The sequence below is a fragment of the Sitophilus oryzae genome, unplaced genomic scaffold, assembly GCF_002938485.1.
Source record: "Sitophilus oryzae breed Bouriz unplaced genomic scaffold, Soryzae_2.0 scaffold_1307_pilon_pilon, whole genome shotgun sequence".
NCBI classification, from domain to species: domain Eukaryota; kingdom Metazoa; phylum Arthropoda; class Insecta; order Coleoptera; family Curculionidae; genus Sitophilus; species Sitophilus oryzae.
This window is the reverse complement of record NW_022145957.1, coordinates 2,545,888-2,564,937: the sequence shown is the minus strand read 5'-3', so window position 1 is coordinate 2,564,937 and position 19,050 is coordinate 2,545,888. Positions and strand designations below refer to the sequence as shown.

Sequence of the window (19,050 nt, the reverse complement as noted above, 5' to 3'; positions counted from 1 at the left end):
TTTACTGACGTAGGACTTTAACAATTTTAGGGTTGAAAATTTCCTTTCAGGTGTAGCCGTACTAACGGGTGAAGTGCAATTTTTTTTTAATAAAATAAATATGTTAGGAAGTAGTTCTTGGTCAAATCTTAACAGAGCATCGAGTGCGGAACTTGGGTAATCTTCTGGTGCATAGTCTTCAAATATTCTATGCTAGAGCTTAAATTCAGCCGAAACTACAGAAAATGAAGAGTTTTCTAAATCGTTTTTATAAAAATCTATAGCATATATTTTAAATGCGATACTTCATAATCGGATTTTATTTAGGGAGGGAATATAAGAGAGCTAAATGACCGTAGTTTGTCTTTGTATTTAACAAATCGTTCTTCCAAATAGATCTACGTAAATCTTCTACGTAATCTAAAAAAAGAATAAAGATTGATAATCTATAATAATCTTGAGCAGTTTCAGTTTTAAAATTCGGCCTGTTTTTTTGTCTACTAGTTATTCGGTTTTTTTTATTTCCTGTCCAAACAATTCGTTCATGTTTCTGTTTGCTTCTGTAAAAATATCTGCGAAGCTGGTATTTAAATTATTGTTTAAAATATAAATAGGACCGGCGCGCGTCGTGTCTGGAGGGGGCAATTGCCCCCTTTGCCCTTACTTGGATACGCCACTGCGCCAGGGTTTATTATTAATGACATGTATGTATTTTCCAGAAATTTTCGAGTTCCTCGTATTCGAAGTTCCTCGTTGTTATTTTCTTAGCGCAAAAACGGGTTAATATTTTATAGCTTTTTTGCCCTGAATATTTTGTCGAACCATTTTTGCGCTGATTAATATTCGATTCACTTTTGCCCAAAGTTGTGATGTATATGCTATTTTTGATCTTAGAGAAAATTTAAACCCACTTTTGCTTTGAACAAAATTTTATCCCATTCTTACTTTCGACCTCTCAGTTATTGCTAGGTAGGTTATTTTATTTTATAAAACATTAATTTCAAATTCGGTATAATGGTGCCTCTGATGTGACTTTTTTGAAATGTACCATACATTGCCAGAATACACAAACTTTGGCAGTCATAGGGCCCCGCTAAGTCGAGAATAACCTTTTTATACTCTGTACATATATTTATTAACTAAAGAATATCGACTCCAAATTGCACTCTGTGAATCTCTAATAGTTTTTGAGATAAAAAATAAAACATATATGTGAAATTGACAAAAACATGATTGTGAATAAGCATTGATAAAATCATGAATAAGGTATTTTTAAAGTTGAAACTTGGGTTATAAGTTAAGAAAAGTCGATATACTCTTTTTTTCTCAGGTAAGATTTCGACAGACGATGACAGAAAATAAGCAGATGACGTCCATACCAATCTATTTATTTCACTAAAAAAAGTTTCTAATATTTTTTAAGCTAACTATGGATGGGTTTATATATAAATCCGTCGTGCGTCGTTTCTTGTTGTTTTTAACAAGTTTTATTGGTTTATTTCAAAAATGACAGGTCATATATTTTGAATATTATTTGATTAACACAACGATTAACGATATACGTACGCATATGCGTGTGAACCCGACTTAAGATTTTTGACGATTGTCAAACTCTTGTCAAATTATAGGTTATAATTTTGTGTCAAATTATGTCAAATATCGATTTGCGAATTGCTTTTGCATTTTGGTTCGTGTTATTAGTAGTATGTTTTGTGTTTTTTGAAGTTCAGTGGAGGAAAAATCGAAGGAAACTTAACTGTAGACCCAGAACACAGTTTATAGTTAATATTCGGTGCCCAGACAGAGAGTTTTATATATAAATAAAGTTACCATCAGTAAAGTTTGTATACCATCTTGTATATAGTACTAAAAACCTATAAAATAACATCACACAATAGGTAAATAATAGATTTTAGTACTGCAGAAACAATGTCAAAAGGTACTGGTTTAAAAATTTAAGATTAAAGTTAATTGATCAGCTTTTAAAGTATAAAATTCAGTAAGGGTTATTATGAATAAAATATTTTGTTTTATTTATATGTTGTGTTTTATTTATTACTGTGCAATATTAATGTTTTTTATTTGCATATAAGTTATATTGATAAATATAATAAAAAATGCAGGAAGTTTCTTGAATCTTGAAAGTAAGAAATAGTTCTTTTTATATTTTTTTGGTATATGTTGTTTTGTTTAAAATACATGCTTGTTTGTTTTGCACACATATATTTTGCTTGTACACATACCGTATTTTTTTTTAATTAAATAACTCGATTGGATTTTTTATGTTTTATACAGTTTTTTTCACGATATTTTGAAGTAATCACTTGTCACTCAAATTTTAAATATAGGTATTCAATTGTACCAACTTATTTCTTTGTAAAATAAAATAAACTACTTTGAAATTAAAACGACAGACACATCTATCACTGTCAAGGATTTTGTCTTTGGACAGACTATATATTCGATCTGTCTAAATAAACCGATTGGATATTACACAGGGAGAGCAAAATATTATTTATTTTCGTTTGTTATAAAATTGCTCAAATCTTTGTTATTTTAAATCCAACCCTATGTATATTATTTAAAAAATCAAAAGACTAATAAAATTACTTTCCAACAATATATCATGTTTCTATACCTCAACCTTCCGAATTCTTAAGTACAGCTATTTAAAAATTAATAATTCTATTATTATAGTTTCATTCAAAGTTTCATTTCAAGAATTCGTTCCCCTGACAAATTTAGAAATTTAACACGTATATTTGTCATGGTAACAATAAACGAAATAATTATAATAGAATAAATTATTATCTTTTAAATGGATTTAAAAGATAATATTATTTTTTATTTATTTAATTTATTGAAGAAACCAGAAGGTTTAGGCATAGATATATATTATTTGTGTTTCGATTTTTTAAATAATATACATAAGCTTGAATTTAAAATAACAATAATTTGAACGATTTTATAATAACCGGAAATAATTATTATTTCTGACCTCTCTGTTTGATATCCAATTAGTTGAGTTAGACAGATCAAATATGTCGACTTTCGTTAACCTATAAACCAAATTTTAACTTTCAATATATACCCCACACCTATAAATGTGCACAGCATATTTTTAACGCCAACAAATACTAATGAAGTAATACAAACAATAATATCTTTAAAAAATGGCAAAACCCCTGGAATTGATGGAATCAAAAGCGAAACATTCAAAGAACTAAAAGATTTTATATCACCACCACTTGCCCACATAATTAACACATGTTTTGAAACCGGAACTTTTCCCAAAACTAGAAAAAGAGCAATTATTAAACCTGTATACAAAGCTGGAAATAAGACTTTACCTTCAAACTATAGGCCAATTTCATTACTTAACACTACCAGCAAAATTGTAGAAAAAATAATAAAAAAATAGGCTTTTCAATTTTTTAAAAAAACATAATGTTTTATCTGAAAATCAATTTGGGCTTCAAGATAATCATTCGGCTGAAGATGCCTTGGTCAAACGCACAAGAACTACTGTATGATCGAATAAAAACGGCGTCAACGATGGCTATGAAATGAAGATCGCTGTCATTTTATATGTAAAATGATATGGGAAATGTCATCGATCGTCATTTCCAAGCCAACTAGACGCCGTTTTTTTTCGATCATACGGTATTAATAATTCATTAGATAGTGGAGAAAAAGTATTGTGCGTTTTTGTCGATTTGGTCAACGCATTCGACACGGTGGATCATGGAAAATTAATAGAAATCCTTGAGAATTCTGGTATACGAGGCACAGCTCTCAAACTGTTTAAAAGTTATTTGTGTGACCGCACCCAAAGCATAAAAATTGGTGAAACTACAAGTGCAGAGACTGAGGTTGAATACGGGGTTCCACAGGGGACCGTTTTGGGCCCGATATTGTTTATACTTTATATAAATAATGTGTTCAACATCGCCTCTTCTGGGGAACTAGTATGTTTTGCTGATGATTCTGCAATAATTCAATCTATTCAAATCAAGATTAAAAATATGGCTACTAAATCAGGGAAGAAATAAAATTAATGCCCTTACGAATAAAAAGTATGGATAATTAATATCTACACTTTTTTCTAAAAATAAATTATTTAAGTAAAAAAAGCGATTTAAAAAGTCTTATAATTAAGTGAATAAAACAGAAATAATTATAACCCAATTCAGATCCTATTCCCAAACATGACTTTATTCCTGGCTAGAAATAAAAAACCTTATTTTGGCACAAAAATCCTGATCTAGACACGAAAAAAAAATAACTTTGTCATTTCTTTATCCCCCTTATCTGTTTGTATACTTGTTTATTTTCTTCATTGCTAAATGGAAATAGTTTTCTCACCGACAAGATTTATTTCTTTGGTGAGCAACTTAGTTTATTTATCAAATTAGAAAATCTATAACTAAGGAATTGCTTTATTTATTTTTATTTTATTATTTTTCAAGAACTTTAGTTTTATTTTTTATTTTATTAAAATACTGGATACAGTATTCGTTAAAAATATATTTTGTTATTACTTTTTTTACCTTTAAAAATATATATCGCAGTCGAATCGGTGAGGGATATTTTGACAACTGTTCTCTCAACACATTGACGTAGTCCTACATCGTATGAAATTTGATGAAAGAATAAAAAATTAGAGAGTGGAAATTTTTGACTCGGTTAGTTTATAGACAAATAGATGACAAAATCACAGTCTTGCCATACATATATTTGATATGGCCAAGTGTCTGCCATCCCTTTTACATTTTTCGAGAAAAAACTTATAAATGAATTTGTAGTTATTAAATTTTCTAAAATATTATATACTTAACAGAAATTGTAAAAATTGTGATTTGTTCATAATTTTTGCAAGTTTTATAATATTTCTAATAAAAAAATTGCCGCTTGGCACATCATAAAAAGGAAGTAAATGACAAAGTTGTAGAATACTTAATTATCGTCAATTTTTGTACTGTTCAATTTGCGAAGTTTGAGTCTTTTGTCACAGATTGTCATTAGTTCTTATCCATGTTTATCACATGAAATGGAAATTTTGTGTCAAACACGTAAGTCCATCATATTTCTTACATCGTACGATTATTTTTTTCTTTTTACATACGGATCACCTTCATTACGTATAAAGGATTGTACTTTCTTGTCCAATGTGCACGAATAGAAAAAGGCAAACATCGTATTTGTATTACCCGCCGAAATCGAACAAAACGAATCGCCGACTGTCAAAGTTGTCGTTAAATTTTAACGACTCTGATAGTTTCCCGTAAATTTTTGTGGGATTTTCTATGTTTATTTAGTTATTTATGATTTAATTTGTGTTTAAACTGCCGTCCCGTTTTAGTGAAAAAGAACAACGGCTCATATTAAAAGTTATCGAGTATTTGAAACTCGAAAAAGATGCTGGAAAACCCCTTTTACCTGTGTCGGCTGTTTACGATGTAATTGGACCACTACCGAGTTAATATTTTGTAACTAAATCGAAAATATTCACATGTTTTATAGAGAACATCGGAGGCTTTAGGAATTTCATGCTCTACTATGCAAAGAATAAGTTTCAGAGGAATCGTAAAAGATAAAAAACAAAAAGCAGCAAAACAAGTCACAACATTCGTTTGTTCCGTGGAATTCCTGCTTATAAGATCCATGGACATATTATTAGAGGACGTATTTATTCATTGTATACTGCGGGTAGGCTAAAATAAATTTGTCATTGTTATATATAACAATATTTTGTTATTATATTTGTTATTGTTAGTTTACAACCAGAGATATAAACAACTCATGGAACAAGTCAGGAAATACGTGAAAACCAATATGGCGCCGAAAATGATGACGAAAGTTTCAAACTTCGCAAATTGAACAGTATAAGAAATATTTTTGTTCACGACGGGAAACGCGCTGAACATGTAGTGTAGCGGAAGAAATTTAAAACTCATCACGGACCGTAGTTTTCAGTGTCGTTTCTGTCTCACTACAATGTTTAGCGCTTTCCCGGTCGCGTATTTCTATAATATACCATGTAGAGAGCATAGGGTCTCTAAGCTCCGCCTCCAAGCTTAGTTTAGCATTGAAGATGTCTTTAACGCGGTATAGAATGGAATAGGATAATGCGCTAAATGTGGTATAGTATATAGTCGCTTTCTCAGGGGGGTTACAACGTGATATATGTCACATTCTTAGACACTTTTTGTATTTTGCATTGAATTAGACAGTTTGCGACCGTTGCGAATTGTAAACAAGTATCAGGATGGCTGAGCAATGTACGTTAGAGATTATGTTAACAAATATAAAATCTGAAGTAAAATTGTCGATATAAATAGTAATTCGGCTTCACAAGAGACAACAGCTATTCACCAAAAAACAGTGCTGTGAGTAAATAATATTTGTCGGGCTGGAAGAATTTAAGGAAGACAGTTTTGAAGACCAACATGCTTTATTGAAAACAAATATAGAAAAAAGTACTAAGTACTAGGTTTAACACAAAAATAGAAAAGTAATCAGATGCTAGAAATATTAACACGGTTTAATAATGTCACATCATATTGACACAGTGCAACAGTTAAAAACATTTCTCAAAAATACTACAATAAACTGTAAAAAAAGCAAGTAGTATATTAAAGTACAACCAAGAGCTTTATCCAGAAGAACTTGCTGTTTGCACTCGAAAAAAAGAAGGCTATCAATAAGGCTATCCGAAGAGAACAGACTAAAAAAATAGAGCTTGAGAAAAATATTACCAAAAATACACTAAATACCAAAAGACATTAATATTTAATACTTAAACTAAACAATACAATCTAACAGGAAATAACAATGTTTATTTTTTTTATTTTTTAAGTGGCTGATATTTTAAAGAAATTAATACCGTATGATCGAATAAAAACGGCGTCCAGTTGGCTTGGAAATGACGATCGATGACATTTCCCATATAAATTTACATATAAAATGACAGCGATCTTCATTTCATAGCCATCGCTGACGCCGTTTTTATTCGATCATACGGTATAATATACATTATTTAATAATTAAATGTTATTTTTGTTGATATTTTCTTTGTTTTATATTTTGTAGTCATGTTTTTAATGTAATGATAAAGAATAAATATATACCGCATGATCGAAAAAAACGGCGTCCAGTTGGCTGGGAAATAAAGATTGATGACATTTTTCATTAAATTTATGTATAAAATGACAGCGATCTGCATTTCATAGCCATCGCTGACGCCGTTTTTTACCATACGGTATTATTTTTACTACGAACTATACCCGATATTGGCGCATTTCCCATTTCGTTCTATACCGTGTTAGAGACATCTTTACTGCTAAACTAAGCTTGCGGGCGGGGTTTGGAGACCTTATGCTCTCTACATGGTATATTATGGAAATACGCTTCCCGGTCGGTAAATTTGAATGTGATGAATTGTTAAAAAATCGTTGATAACTAAATAACCAAAAAGAGAGTCCCAGTTATCGTTATTAATATTGTTTGATTAATATGTAAAATATAGTATTTTTTTAGGTGGTAGTGGTGCGTCTAGCCAAGATGCTTCTGTGGTGAATGTAAATACAAAAAATCTTCTGAGAAAAAAACATTATCCTCCGAAATCATACGAACTTAATTCTGGACATACTTTGCCAGTAGAGGTTACACATTATATATGTAACTATGTATTTTATACATAAAATCCCATTTCAGGTTATTTGCGTTGAATCTAAAATAACGGTTATATGGCAAGATGGTACTGAAGAAAAAGATATTCCATCTACTCAGCTATATTATTCAATATCTTTAGATGACCACGAATTTTTTCCTGGCGAGTGGGTTATAAATTACAACAAGATTGATGACAGCGCTTATGGTGTGGTACAGCAAGTCAATTATATAGAACGAACAGCGACAATAAAGGTTTGCTACCTCGTTACCTTTTTTTCTACATATACAGTAATTTACTTTTAGTGGTTTAGATATTTAGAAGATGATAAAAAACCGGAAGCGTTAAGTACTGAAGAGCTAAGTGTTTATGACTTGAAGAAACATTCTAAATTTGGGTTTAGACCGGGAAGTGTAGTAAAATCAAAGCCTACTCAGGAAGGAAAAATGGGCAAAGTCATAGACAGTTGTATTGAGGTAAATCGTAAAAAAAACCTAATGCATATAGGGTGTTCCAGGCTGAGCTTGCATTCGAAATGTGTAGAGAACTAAAATGTCTATATCGGAGCTTTTTTGCATATCATTCTCTCACAGCAAGATCTCTCGAATAAAAATATTTTCAATATGGCAACACTTCGGGAAGTACCGGAAGTTGACAGCAACTTTCTTATTTTAAATTGATACCCTCCTTTATACCTTATATATTTGAATTATCAACGTTTCTTATTTTATTTCTTATTCAATTTTTAGAGCTACAATTTGTCTGTCAAAGAAAAATGATGTAACCTGTACATCATTGTTAGTGATCAGTTCCAATACTGTATCTTAAAGAGAAGACATGAAAATACCTATTCCAAAAATAAAATTTACATATATTTGTATGTCATTGGCTATAGCAGTCTTTGAATCAGACATTCAAAAGGTTATCATAACTCATTTTTTCAAATGAAAATCCACCATTTTTATTTTATTAACGAAAAAGTTGTTTTTAATTTGTTGGTTTTTGATATATCAAAAACCAACAAATTAAAAACAAATTAACAACCTTACAGATTGAAAACCTAAACCTAAAGTACCCCGTTATTAAATTATTAAAGATTCGTTTTAAATTACATGTTTTTCTTGATTTTATCTAGTTACCTGTGACATTAAATGTCAACTAATGCAAAGCAATATATATCCTTCAGTCAAAAAAAATTATCAATTCAGTTTTATATATTTAAAATAATGGAGAATAAAACTTTTTAAATATTTCTGGCATTATTATGATTAATGATGTTCCTATTTACGATTTTTTCAATCATTTAATATAGTTTTATTCAACCAATAGTCTATTTCATACCAATAGTCTGATTTTAACACAGTAGTAATATACCGTATGATCGAATAAAAACGGCGTCAGCGATGGCTATGAAATGAAGATCGCTGTCATTTTATATGTAAAATTATATGGGGAATGTCAACGATGTTCATTTCCAAGCCAACTGGACGCCGTTTTTTTTTCGATCATACGGTATTATAATTTCATAAACACAGATATATAGTGTTTTACATTATTTGACGTTTAAACTCATAGGCTACTAATCAAAAATTAAGAAAAATGTGTTTTAAAACGAAGTACTAAATTACTTGAAAACAGGTTACGTTATCAATATAAACATATATCAGAAAAGATTGTTACGGATTCCGTGGGTCCACTAATAATGAGATAAAAAAGTTGGTTTCTGTTTGGAAAAAATGAGTTATGAGTATGAGAATTTTTTGATGAATAAATTTAATGACATATACAGCCAATGACATGAATTTTGATAAAATGTATTCTTTGTAATATATCATTACATGCCTTTTTTAAGATTTGTACAGGGTGTCCCACTAAGAATAGCTCTCGGCTGTATCTCGGAAAGTATTAGTCGTAGAGCATGCGGAAAAAAATATTTATAACTAAATAGAGCATGAGAAATTGCTGGAAATTATTTTCAAGTTTGTAGAGCCGCCGCTAGAGGGCGCAATTGCTATTAAAATAAGAAAATAGAGTTTTTACACAATTTTGCCTCATTTTCTCCTATCTGCTAAAATAAAGTGGTGGGGGAAGGTTAGATCTGTTTTTATTTAAATGTTAATAACTCTGGACTGGTTGATCGGAATCTAATAAGTGAGGGCTCGTTTAAAAGAGCGTTTCTTACTCTATATTATACCATATAAACAATAAAAATAAGGTTTTGAGCGTAGACGCTAGGGGGCGGTCTTACAATTTAACAAACATTACGCGTTTTTTCGAAAAAGTTAAATGCGATAGTATATGTATTAGTTGATACTAAAGAGTAATAAAAGTTTAAAAATTCAGCGAAAACTGCATCTTGATATCTTTTTTCAAACCAAAGTTATTAGCAAAATTATAATAAATACGAAAAAATAAGCCCTACCGTGTTAAAAAGATTAATTACCTAAGATAAGGTAATTAATCTTTTTAACACGGTATCCCTAGCCCTCTTGATTTATGACCATTCTAATAAAAAATAAGATAGAAAAGATTATTTCATTCAAAAAATCAACAATGTACCAGAATACCATAATACTAGGTGTATTAGTATCTAATAATTAAGATATCAATGAGAATGACTAAGAAACGACGCCTCAGGGAATTCATGGTAGGTTTTGGAAAAAAGTTGCTTTTAAAGAGATAGTATAAACTCAAAATATTATTATATCAACAATTTGATAGTGCCAGCAGCGTTTTTTATATTTTGATTGCTTTTCTAAAAATGCATTTCTTCAAAAGAGAAAAAACGCTGCTGAGACTATCAAAATGTTGATTTAATAGCTTAATTCGGATTTCTCTTATTACCGATTCTGAACCGTCCTTGAAATGTGATGCGTATGCGCAGTAGGAAATATGAAGACATTATTTTATTTCCGCATGCGCTGCAGAGTTCTAGGACGGTTCAGAATCGATAATAACAAGAACCCGAACAAAGCTAATAACTCTTCTAAAGCCTACCATGACTTCACTGAGGCGTCGTTTCTTATTCACTGTCATTGATATCTTAATTATAAAATATTAATACATCTGGTATTATCGTATTCTGGTATATTGTCGATTTTAGAATAAACTAATCGTTTCTATCTTATTTTTTATTAGAATGGTCATAATCAAGAGGACTACTGTAACCGTGTTAAAAAAATAAGGTAATTAAGAGCTTATTTTTTCGTATTTATTATAATTTTGCTAATATCTTCGATTTGAAAGAGGATATCAAGATGCGGTTTTCGCTGACTTTTTAAACTTTTATTACCCTTTACTATCAGCTAAAATTATATATACTATCGCATTTAATTTTTTTGAAAAAACGCGCAATGTTTGTTAAATTGTAATACAGAGCCCCCTAGCGTCTACATTCAACAGCTTATTATTATTGTTTATACGCTATAATATAGAGTAAGAAGCGCTCTTTTAAACGAGCCCCCGTTAGTTAGATTCCGTTCATCCAGTTCGGAGTTATTAATGTTTAAATAAAAACAGATCTAACCTTCCCCCACCACTTTATTTTGGCAGATAGCGGAAAATGGTTCTAACAAAAAATATGCAACATTTACTGAAGATTATGAATCTATTATTTATAGTATCCGTTATCTAGGCAAAATTGTGTAAAAACTCCTTTTTCTTATTTTAATAGCAGTTGCGCCCTCTAGCGGCGGCTCTACAAACTTGAAAATAATTTCCAACAATTTTTCATGCTCTATTTAGTTATAAATATTTTTTTCCGCCAGGTCTACGGCTAATACTTTCCGAGATACAGCCGAGAGCTATTCTTAGTGGGACACCCGATACAGACATTTTTATGATTTTTGAGACACTATTTGTACAGATCACGAACTGAAACGTTTAAACTGTATTACTTTTCTTTGACAGCCAGTTTTTAGCTCCAAAAATTTTAAATATTTTTTTTTTCAAAAAAGGATAATTTTAGATACTGAGGTTTTTATATCAAATTTTATGACATTTTACAGAGAATTTAGATGTGTAAGAAAAGGTAGGGGTATTAATTTTAAATAAGGAAGTTGCTGTCACCTGCCGGTACTTCCGGAAGTGCCGCCATATTGAGAATTTTTTTAATCGAGTAAGTTACACGATCTCACAGTAATATCGATTTCGCAGTTAAACATTGATATGCAAAAAAGCTTCGATTTAGATACTTCTAATGCTCAGTTTGGGACACCCTGTATATTATATATACATGTGTGTACACATCTTTGTACAAGTCTTGTGTCTGACCAGTAACACATTAAAATGTTTGTACATATCACAGAGAAATAATGACTTAAAATTGTACTGAGATATGAAGAAAAGAACTAACCACCAAGCAGTTAAAAACTATTTTTCTAAAAAATTACTTACTTAAAAATTTTAAAAAAATCAAAAATTGAAAATAATTAAATTATTACAAAATATTATCTGACATTTGAAGACAAAGTATGATCCTAATTAAAACTCTGACTTCGTTCTTGCGTTACTGTTATAATATTTTGTAGCGATTGAGGTTTCGTACACTACAAAAAAAATACAAATTAAAAAAGTTATTTTTTATAAACGCCACTGCGTTGATAAAGCGGAGACCAATTTGTCAGTGGTATTTTACTAATAAAACAAATTTGCCTAACGGAAAAAAATACTTAATGTTTCAGGAGGTTTATCTCCTCTCGTCGCCAGAAACAAAAAAAAACAAAAAAAACGTCAACGGTTTATAATAGACTTATGTAAAAAAAACTAAAGTGTTCTTGAATACTTGGATTTAGTGGTGTTTCACATGGAGCAGACTGTCCGCTCGGACCATCGTGTGTATTTTTATAGTGCGACGGAGTACTTTAACCGGTGCTATCAATCTGCGCATGTGAAATATGGTTTTTAATCATATAGCAAGTCCGCGCGCCTCCTTCGAAGCAAGAGCTTGATGGATGGCCGTCGCACGAAATCATCCGGACGGGTCATCCGCACCCATGTGAAAATACTCATATAAACTCATGATATCGTTTCAACCTTTGAATAAGAAGACTAAGGAAGGAGCTTAATGCTATCCATGTATTCATGCATGGTGGGCGGAAAAAGCGCCATAAAAGCTCTCTAGGGTGGGGATCCTTGACAGTTCTGTTTGACGATTCATTTGACACATTTGAATTTGATTTGAAATGTTGTGGATTTGTCAGTCTTTACGGAGCTTATTTTATGTTATTTATTATTTATTCTACTACTGATAGTTGTATAAAGGTAGTAAATCTAGATGGAAATTGTGGCAGCACTTAAATTAACAGTGACACTATCGCGATTTATCGAAAAGACTCTAAAATAGTTGGTTGTGTAGCGTGCGGTAGATCTCGGCAAAAATTGAGTGAAATAATGGAACAACTTTTCGCTAGTAAGTGACTATATAATATACATACGTGTAGTAAACCGATCATTTATGAAATTCACTTAAATTAACTAAATTATATATTTTTCTTGCATTTTAGCTTTTATTTATTACTTGTCAAAGATTAGATGTCAAAGAATTTAGATACGTTAATTTGACTTACCTGCTTCAGTAGCGTATCGGATGTTTGTGGTAATAAATACTTATTATAACTTATCTATTTTTATTAGAATTATATATTTTTATAACAATTTTAATAACTACCAACATTTATTCACAACGTAAAATAAAACAACAAATTATTGAGTCTACCCCACGCCTACCCTACATCATAGTTTTACATTTTTTAAATAAAATTAGAACGACACTGATAAACCGGAATTTAAATCGGCCATATTTGAGGCCCATCGCGGTGTACCTAAGATTTTTGATATGCTTCTTCCTTAGTCTTCTTATTCAAAGGTTTCAACCAACGGACCAGTGTTGCCAACTATCTGAAATAGAATTTCCCACGAAGACACTCAAAGTTTCCCGTTTTTTTTTCTAAAAATTCCCACGAATTACTCAAAATAAATCATAGCGTCGAGTAATTCATAGTCCAGACACAATTTTCGGAGGAGGGGACCTTTCGTTGCTGGGCCCGAATTCTGTAACTTTGACATAAAAACGTTACGCTTTCAAAGCGATAAGCGAAAGTATTCGATGAGTGGAACGCCAAGCAAGATTTTGGTATTCTCGTTGCGAATCGTTTTCTGGATACGCTTTGAGCACATATTTACTGTCCTCCATTCGCGCAGTTGTGCAGCTCTGAACTGTTCAAGAACGCAATACTCTCACTCCATTCAATTGAGTCATAAAGTTCAGAACTGTTCCGCGCCATATGGAGGCACTAGGCTATCGCGCACAGCTCCTTTCAGAACCGTTCTCGAGTAGCCCAGGGCGTAAAGTTCTGGAACTTGAAATTCGTGAAAAGAGGACAGCAATTGACAGCGTCGCAATTTCTCAGGTATCTAATTGTCAAATGTGAATAAAACAATGAAAAATGTCAATGTTACGTGAATTTACCTATTGTTGAGTTATGTCTACCTATTTTCTATGGATGTCATTAATCTTACTATACGAGGGAAATGTTGAAGACGCTTCTCAGCATTTTCGATGTTTTGAACAATATTTATAGCTGCCAAAGAAGAAGTAATTTTTACTAAAGAGCAGGATAACGCACAAAATCACAATTTTTTCGATTTTCACTGACAGTTCGACAAGCAAAACGATCCTTTAAGGTAACCGTTTTCGAATCGCTTAGCGCAATCAGTAAAGACGCTAAGCGCGTCAAATGAGAATACCCAAAACAAGCGCTTAAAATAAAAAGCGCTTAAAATAAAAATAAAGCACTTAGCGTTTTCTAAGTTACAGAATTCGGGCCCTGTTCATTTACGCTTTCATCCGTCGTACTAGACATTATACTGCCTGTGTTAACGACAACCCATTTATTTTCGAAAAATAATGCAACGTTATTAATATTAGTTAATTAGTACATTAAAACGCTTCAACTCAAAAATAAAATAAAACACCACAAATATGTCCCTGCCTAACTGGCTCAAATCCACTAATGAATTGAACGAGAAAGGGAAGAATTCGACAGTTCGACATCCAAAAAATGACGGAAAATACAATTTACCTGTGAATTAAAATAACAGACACGACTGTCACTGTCATGGATTTTCTCGTGGGATAGACTATAGCCATCTAATTGTTCTACGCGCTGCGTATTGCGTCCTGTATGAGAACGGCGGTGTGCGATGCGCGAAATTTTATTTTTATCGAGTTCTTACTCTTAATTTATATCTATTTAATTGCGATAATGCTTTAAGATACCTTACTTTGAAATACCCAAAAGCTATTTTCACAGGAGAAACAAAAACACTTTTTCAAATGAGTTCTATTCCTATTAATTATGGAAAAATTGTCCACGGATAGCGCAATAATCAAAATAATTCGATTTTTTGTCTTGCAATACAATAGACTATGATAGTCTAAGATCCGGCTACATGATTATTATGCTCATGGTATTTTTAATCAAAACCTAATTTTTACGTACTAGGGGTTGCCACGTTTCAAAGCTTTTCCTACGAGCCCGGCAACGCAAAGTCTGACGCACCTGTAGCTCCTATAATAAAAACTTAGGAATTTTGTATAAGTGCCAAACTAAATTATACCGGGTGCGTCTCAAAAGTGGCTCACCCCTATAACTTTTCTTAATTTTTCAGATAAAAAAACGAGATTTGGTATGTTAGTATATGACATAAATTAGGATTGACTGACGTATTCAATTATTGTTCTCGGTCGCTTCCTGTTTCACCGGAAATAACTCAATACTTTAGATTTTTAAATGGCACCCTCGGTAATTTTTACTTTATTTCATAGAAAATGGCATTCTGAATAGAATGCCATATCATATGTCAACTTTTGACATTCTCGCTTAATAAAAATTGTATTTTAAATTTCGATCTAGAATGCCATGGCTAATTTTTAATCAAGAAGCCTTGGAAAAATAGATTTGATCGTCTAATGTTTTTAGTTTCTTATCTTGGCCGGTTAAAAGATGCCCAAATCGTATTTTTAATCATATCTTATTTTTTTCAAATGGAACGAGGGTGGCTCATTAGCATATTTGGATAAAGCATTTTTTACGGATAATTTGGTACCATACACTTGGTATTTCGACTCAAATTGTCGTTATGAACCACATGTGGCAATTTCAAATAAACCATATTCGAAAATGTCAAAAGTTAACATATGATATGTAACAATTGAATACATCAATCAATTCTAATTTATGGCTTACCTTAACATACCAAATCTCGTTTTTTTATCTGAAAAAATAAAAAAGTTAGGTTAGGGGTGAGCCACTTTTGAGAAACGTATTTCAGGAAAATATTTTAACTTCTACAGGGTGGCTCAAAAAAGTGTGAGTGGGTCGGGATGATTTTTTTTTTAAATGAAACACCCTGTATATTATTTCCTTGTTAGATTTCGAGAATTAAAAAATAAACATTTTTTATATTTAAAGTATTTGAAAATCTGTATTTTGTGTCATTATTAAGCCGGGTCTACACCAAAACAAAATTTGTCGGCGACTGCGTCGCCGACTAGTGTTGTCGACAATGTTGCTAGAGATTCAATAAAGTCGAAAGACGTCTCCACCGAATCAGTAACTTTATCGGGTATATTTTGCCATTTGTACTCGTGTAGTTCATTGCATCTCGATAATTTGTGCCCATTTTACAAATCCTGGGACCTATCATTTGGAGCAATGATTCAAAGTCAGCAGAACTCATTCTTAGAAAATTCTTGAAACTACTTCTTATTTCATTGTGGAGCCGATTTAAGTCATCTGTACAAAGATCAGTGAGCAAGTCACTACTACTATATAAATTTCTCTTCCGGAGGCTAGGACGTATCTAAAAACGACGTTGCCGTCTGGCTTGACGACGCTCATTTCGCGAAATAATAAGGAATGCGGCTGAGATTAAAATTACATCCTCGTCGTTCCACATGTTGATAAACACTAAATAGACTTTCGCTCTTTAGTCGAAAAATAAAGTCGATCAACAATATTTCTTTGGTAGGTACAATCTGCATTTCTCAACAATGTTTGTGAAAATAGTAACAAAAGTTGATGACAATGTCGTCGACATATGTTGCTTTGGTGGAGACCCAGCTTTAGTCTGGTATTTATCGAAGAAAGAGCCATATTTAATAGAAACGCGAATATTTGCGAAACCGTTAAATATTTTCAATTACTTTAAGTATTAAAAATGTTCATTTTTTAATTCTCCATCGCAAAGTACTAATATATAGAGTGTTCTATTTAAAAAAAAATAATTCTGATCCACTCACACTTTTTTGAGCCACACTGAAGAAATATTTTCCTGAAATACATCCTAGTATATACTTTAGTTTGGCACTTATACAAAATTCCTAAGTTTTTTTAAATTATGCCCGACGCACTGTTGCCGGGCTCATAGGAGAATCTTTGAAACGTGGAAACCCATAGTTGCGGCAAGTTTTTGATAGGCACCCTCTGAAAAGTATATTTTCCTATTCATTGATATACGTAAAAATTAGGTTTTGATTAAAAATACGATGAGCGTAATAATCATGCAGCCGGATCCTGTACTATGAGGTCTTTGTCGAAATAGGCTATAAATATTACTTTTTCCAAAAATTGAACTTACGAGGTTTTTAAGGTATATATTATAAGTCCGGTTCTACAGCGTGATCCGCCTTCCGGTTCCTTACCGCCATTGCCTTCTAGGTTTTTAAAGTAAGGTATCGTTTTTCATTAAGTCCAATTTACTCAGTTTGCGGAATGCGTATACAATAATGATGTTTTACAAATAATACATAAACTTCCCACATACAGAATTTCTCACGAATATGGTGTTTTGAGTTAAAATATCCCTTTTTCCTCTGGATCTCGAAATTTACCATGAATTGGGAAATTTCCACGAGTTGGCATCACTGTAACGAACGGTCCGCACGGACTGTCCAATCCATGTAAAACAGCACTTATACTATTAACAACTATTAACGTGATATTTTAAATAGTTTTTTCTTTGCTCTTTGTGTTTTTTTTTGTTCTGACGACAGCAGGAGATGTAACTCCTGAAAACTTTTTTGTCCGTTAGGCAAATTTGTTTTATTAGTAAAATACCATTGACAAACTGGTCTCCGTTGGATAGACGCAGTGGTGTTTACAAAGAATAATTTTTACTTTGTGGCTTCTTAGATATTTGTTTTGTTTTAATAGCGACGGAGACCCTAGAGATAGGGTCTCGTAGAGCCTTTTTAAGATATGAAAATATTGTTACTTTTAGTCTGATAACTATCAGTAATTCAACTTTTCGAAACATCGCTACAAAATTTAATAAAGGAAACGCGAAGTCCGAACTCAAGAGTTTTAATGAAATATTTATCTTATGCAGTATTATAGGGATACGTAATTGTTGAGTGGCTTGATAATAAGCAAGAAAATTGTTGGCCACAGGACATTGAATTAATACCGGACACCCCAGATTATGAATATTCTGATTCGGGAGAAAGTTCTGATGAAGAAAAAGTATGTTTATTTTTATCACAAAATATCCCCCTTTAGAACTTCATCTGTCATGTTAAGAAATGAAACTAAATAAAGCGCCTCTCGTGTTTGTTCGCATACTAAAAGTTTCAATTAATGCCTGTATATTAATAATATATTTTTTAAATTTACATTTTTTTAACTGTAAAGTAATATATTACATTTAAATGGAATATATTACATAACAGTTAGGTATGTCAATTACAGGCTTATTTTCTAACAATTTGTTAAAGAAAACGAATTATAAAATCTTCATATCGTCCCATTGCTGCCAAAAGTAACTAACTTACTTTTTATTACTTCCGAGAAAAATGCGTCTAAAGATGAATTGCATTGCATAAAGATGTTATAGTTAGTAACTATTCGGTATTAAAATAAAACATAAATAGCCAGAAATCGTAGTTAATGACATTTGCAATCGATTCTCCGATTCAAAACATAGTTAGTGATTGAATTTGGTTGTTCGGAAAAATGTTAGTTAGTGACTTTTGGCAGCAATAGGACGATATATAAAATGCTAATGTTTATCTGTGTCGTCTCTACTGAAGTAACGACTTGCTCTAGAAAGTTTTTTTTATACTAAAAGATAGCTAATTGGCTCTTCTAAAAACTGTCGTCGCCGGATTTTTTGTTGTTCATTTAATTAAAAAAAAATGAAAAGTATTTTTTTTCCTGATGTCGCGTCGTGGCGGATGCGCCAGGCTTCAACTAGTTTCAGTATATTTATGTATATTTGTCATAGGTATGAAAAAAGTAAAATGTAAAATGAACAAACGCTTACTTACATTGCAATAAAACTGCCACTTTTAGTTTTGCTATCCAAACACAATATTTCTTTTTCACAAATAATAATAT

At 31.6% G+C, this 19,050-nt stretch overlaps 1 protein-coding gene across 1 annotated transcript in view; it reads left to right on the top strand.

Moving 5' to 3' along the window:
* The window catches only part of LOC115874890 ((E3-independent) E2 ubiquitin-conjugating enzyme UBE2O), a 57,337-nt gene that overhangs the window by 20,533 nt on the left and 17,754 nt on the right, over nt 1-19,050 (top strand). Inside the window, exons 7-13 of the mRNA XM_030890190.1 lie at nt 699-734; nt 5,342-5,438; nt 5,503-5,677; nt 7,519-7,643; nt 7,696-7,905; nt 7,957-8,127; nt 18,052-18,177. Of these exons, the coding sequence (XP_030746050.1) occupies nt 699-734; nt 5,342-5,438; nt 5,503-5,677; nt 7,519-7,643; nt 7,696-7,905; nt 7,957-8,127; nt 18,052-18,177 (940 nt within the window). The remainder of the gene's footprint in view (nt 1-698; nt 735-5,341; nt 5,439-5,502; nt 5,678-7,518; nt 7,644-7,695; nt 7,906-7,956; nt 8,128-18,051; nt 18,178-19,050) is intronic.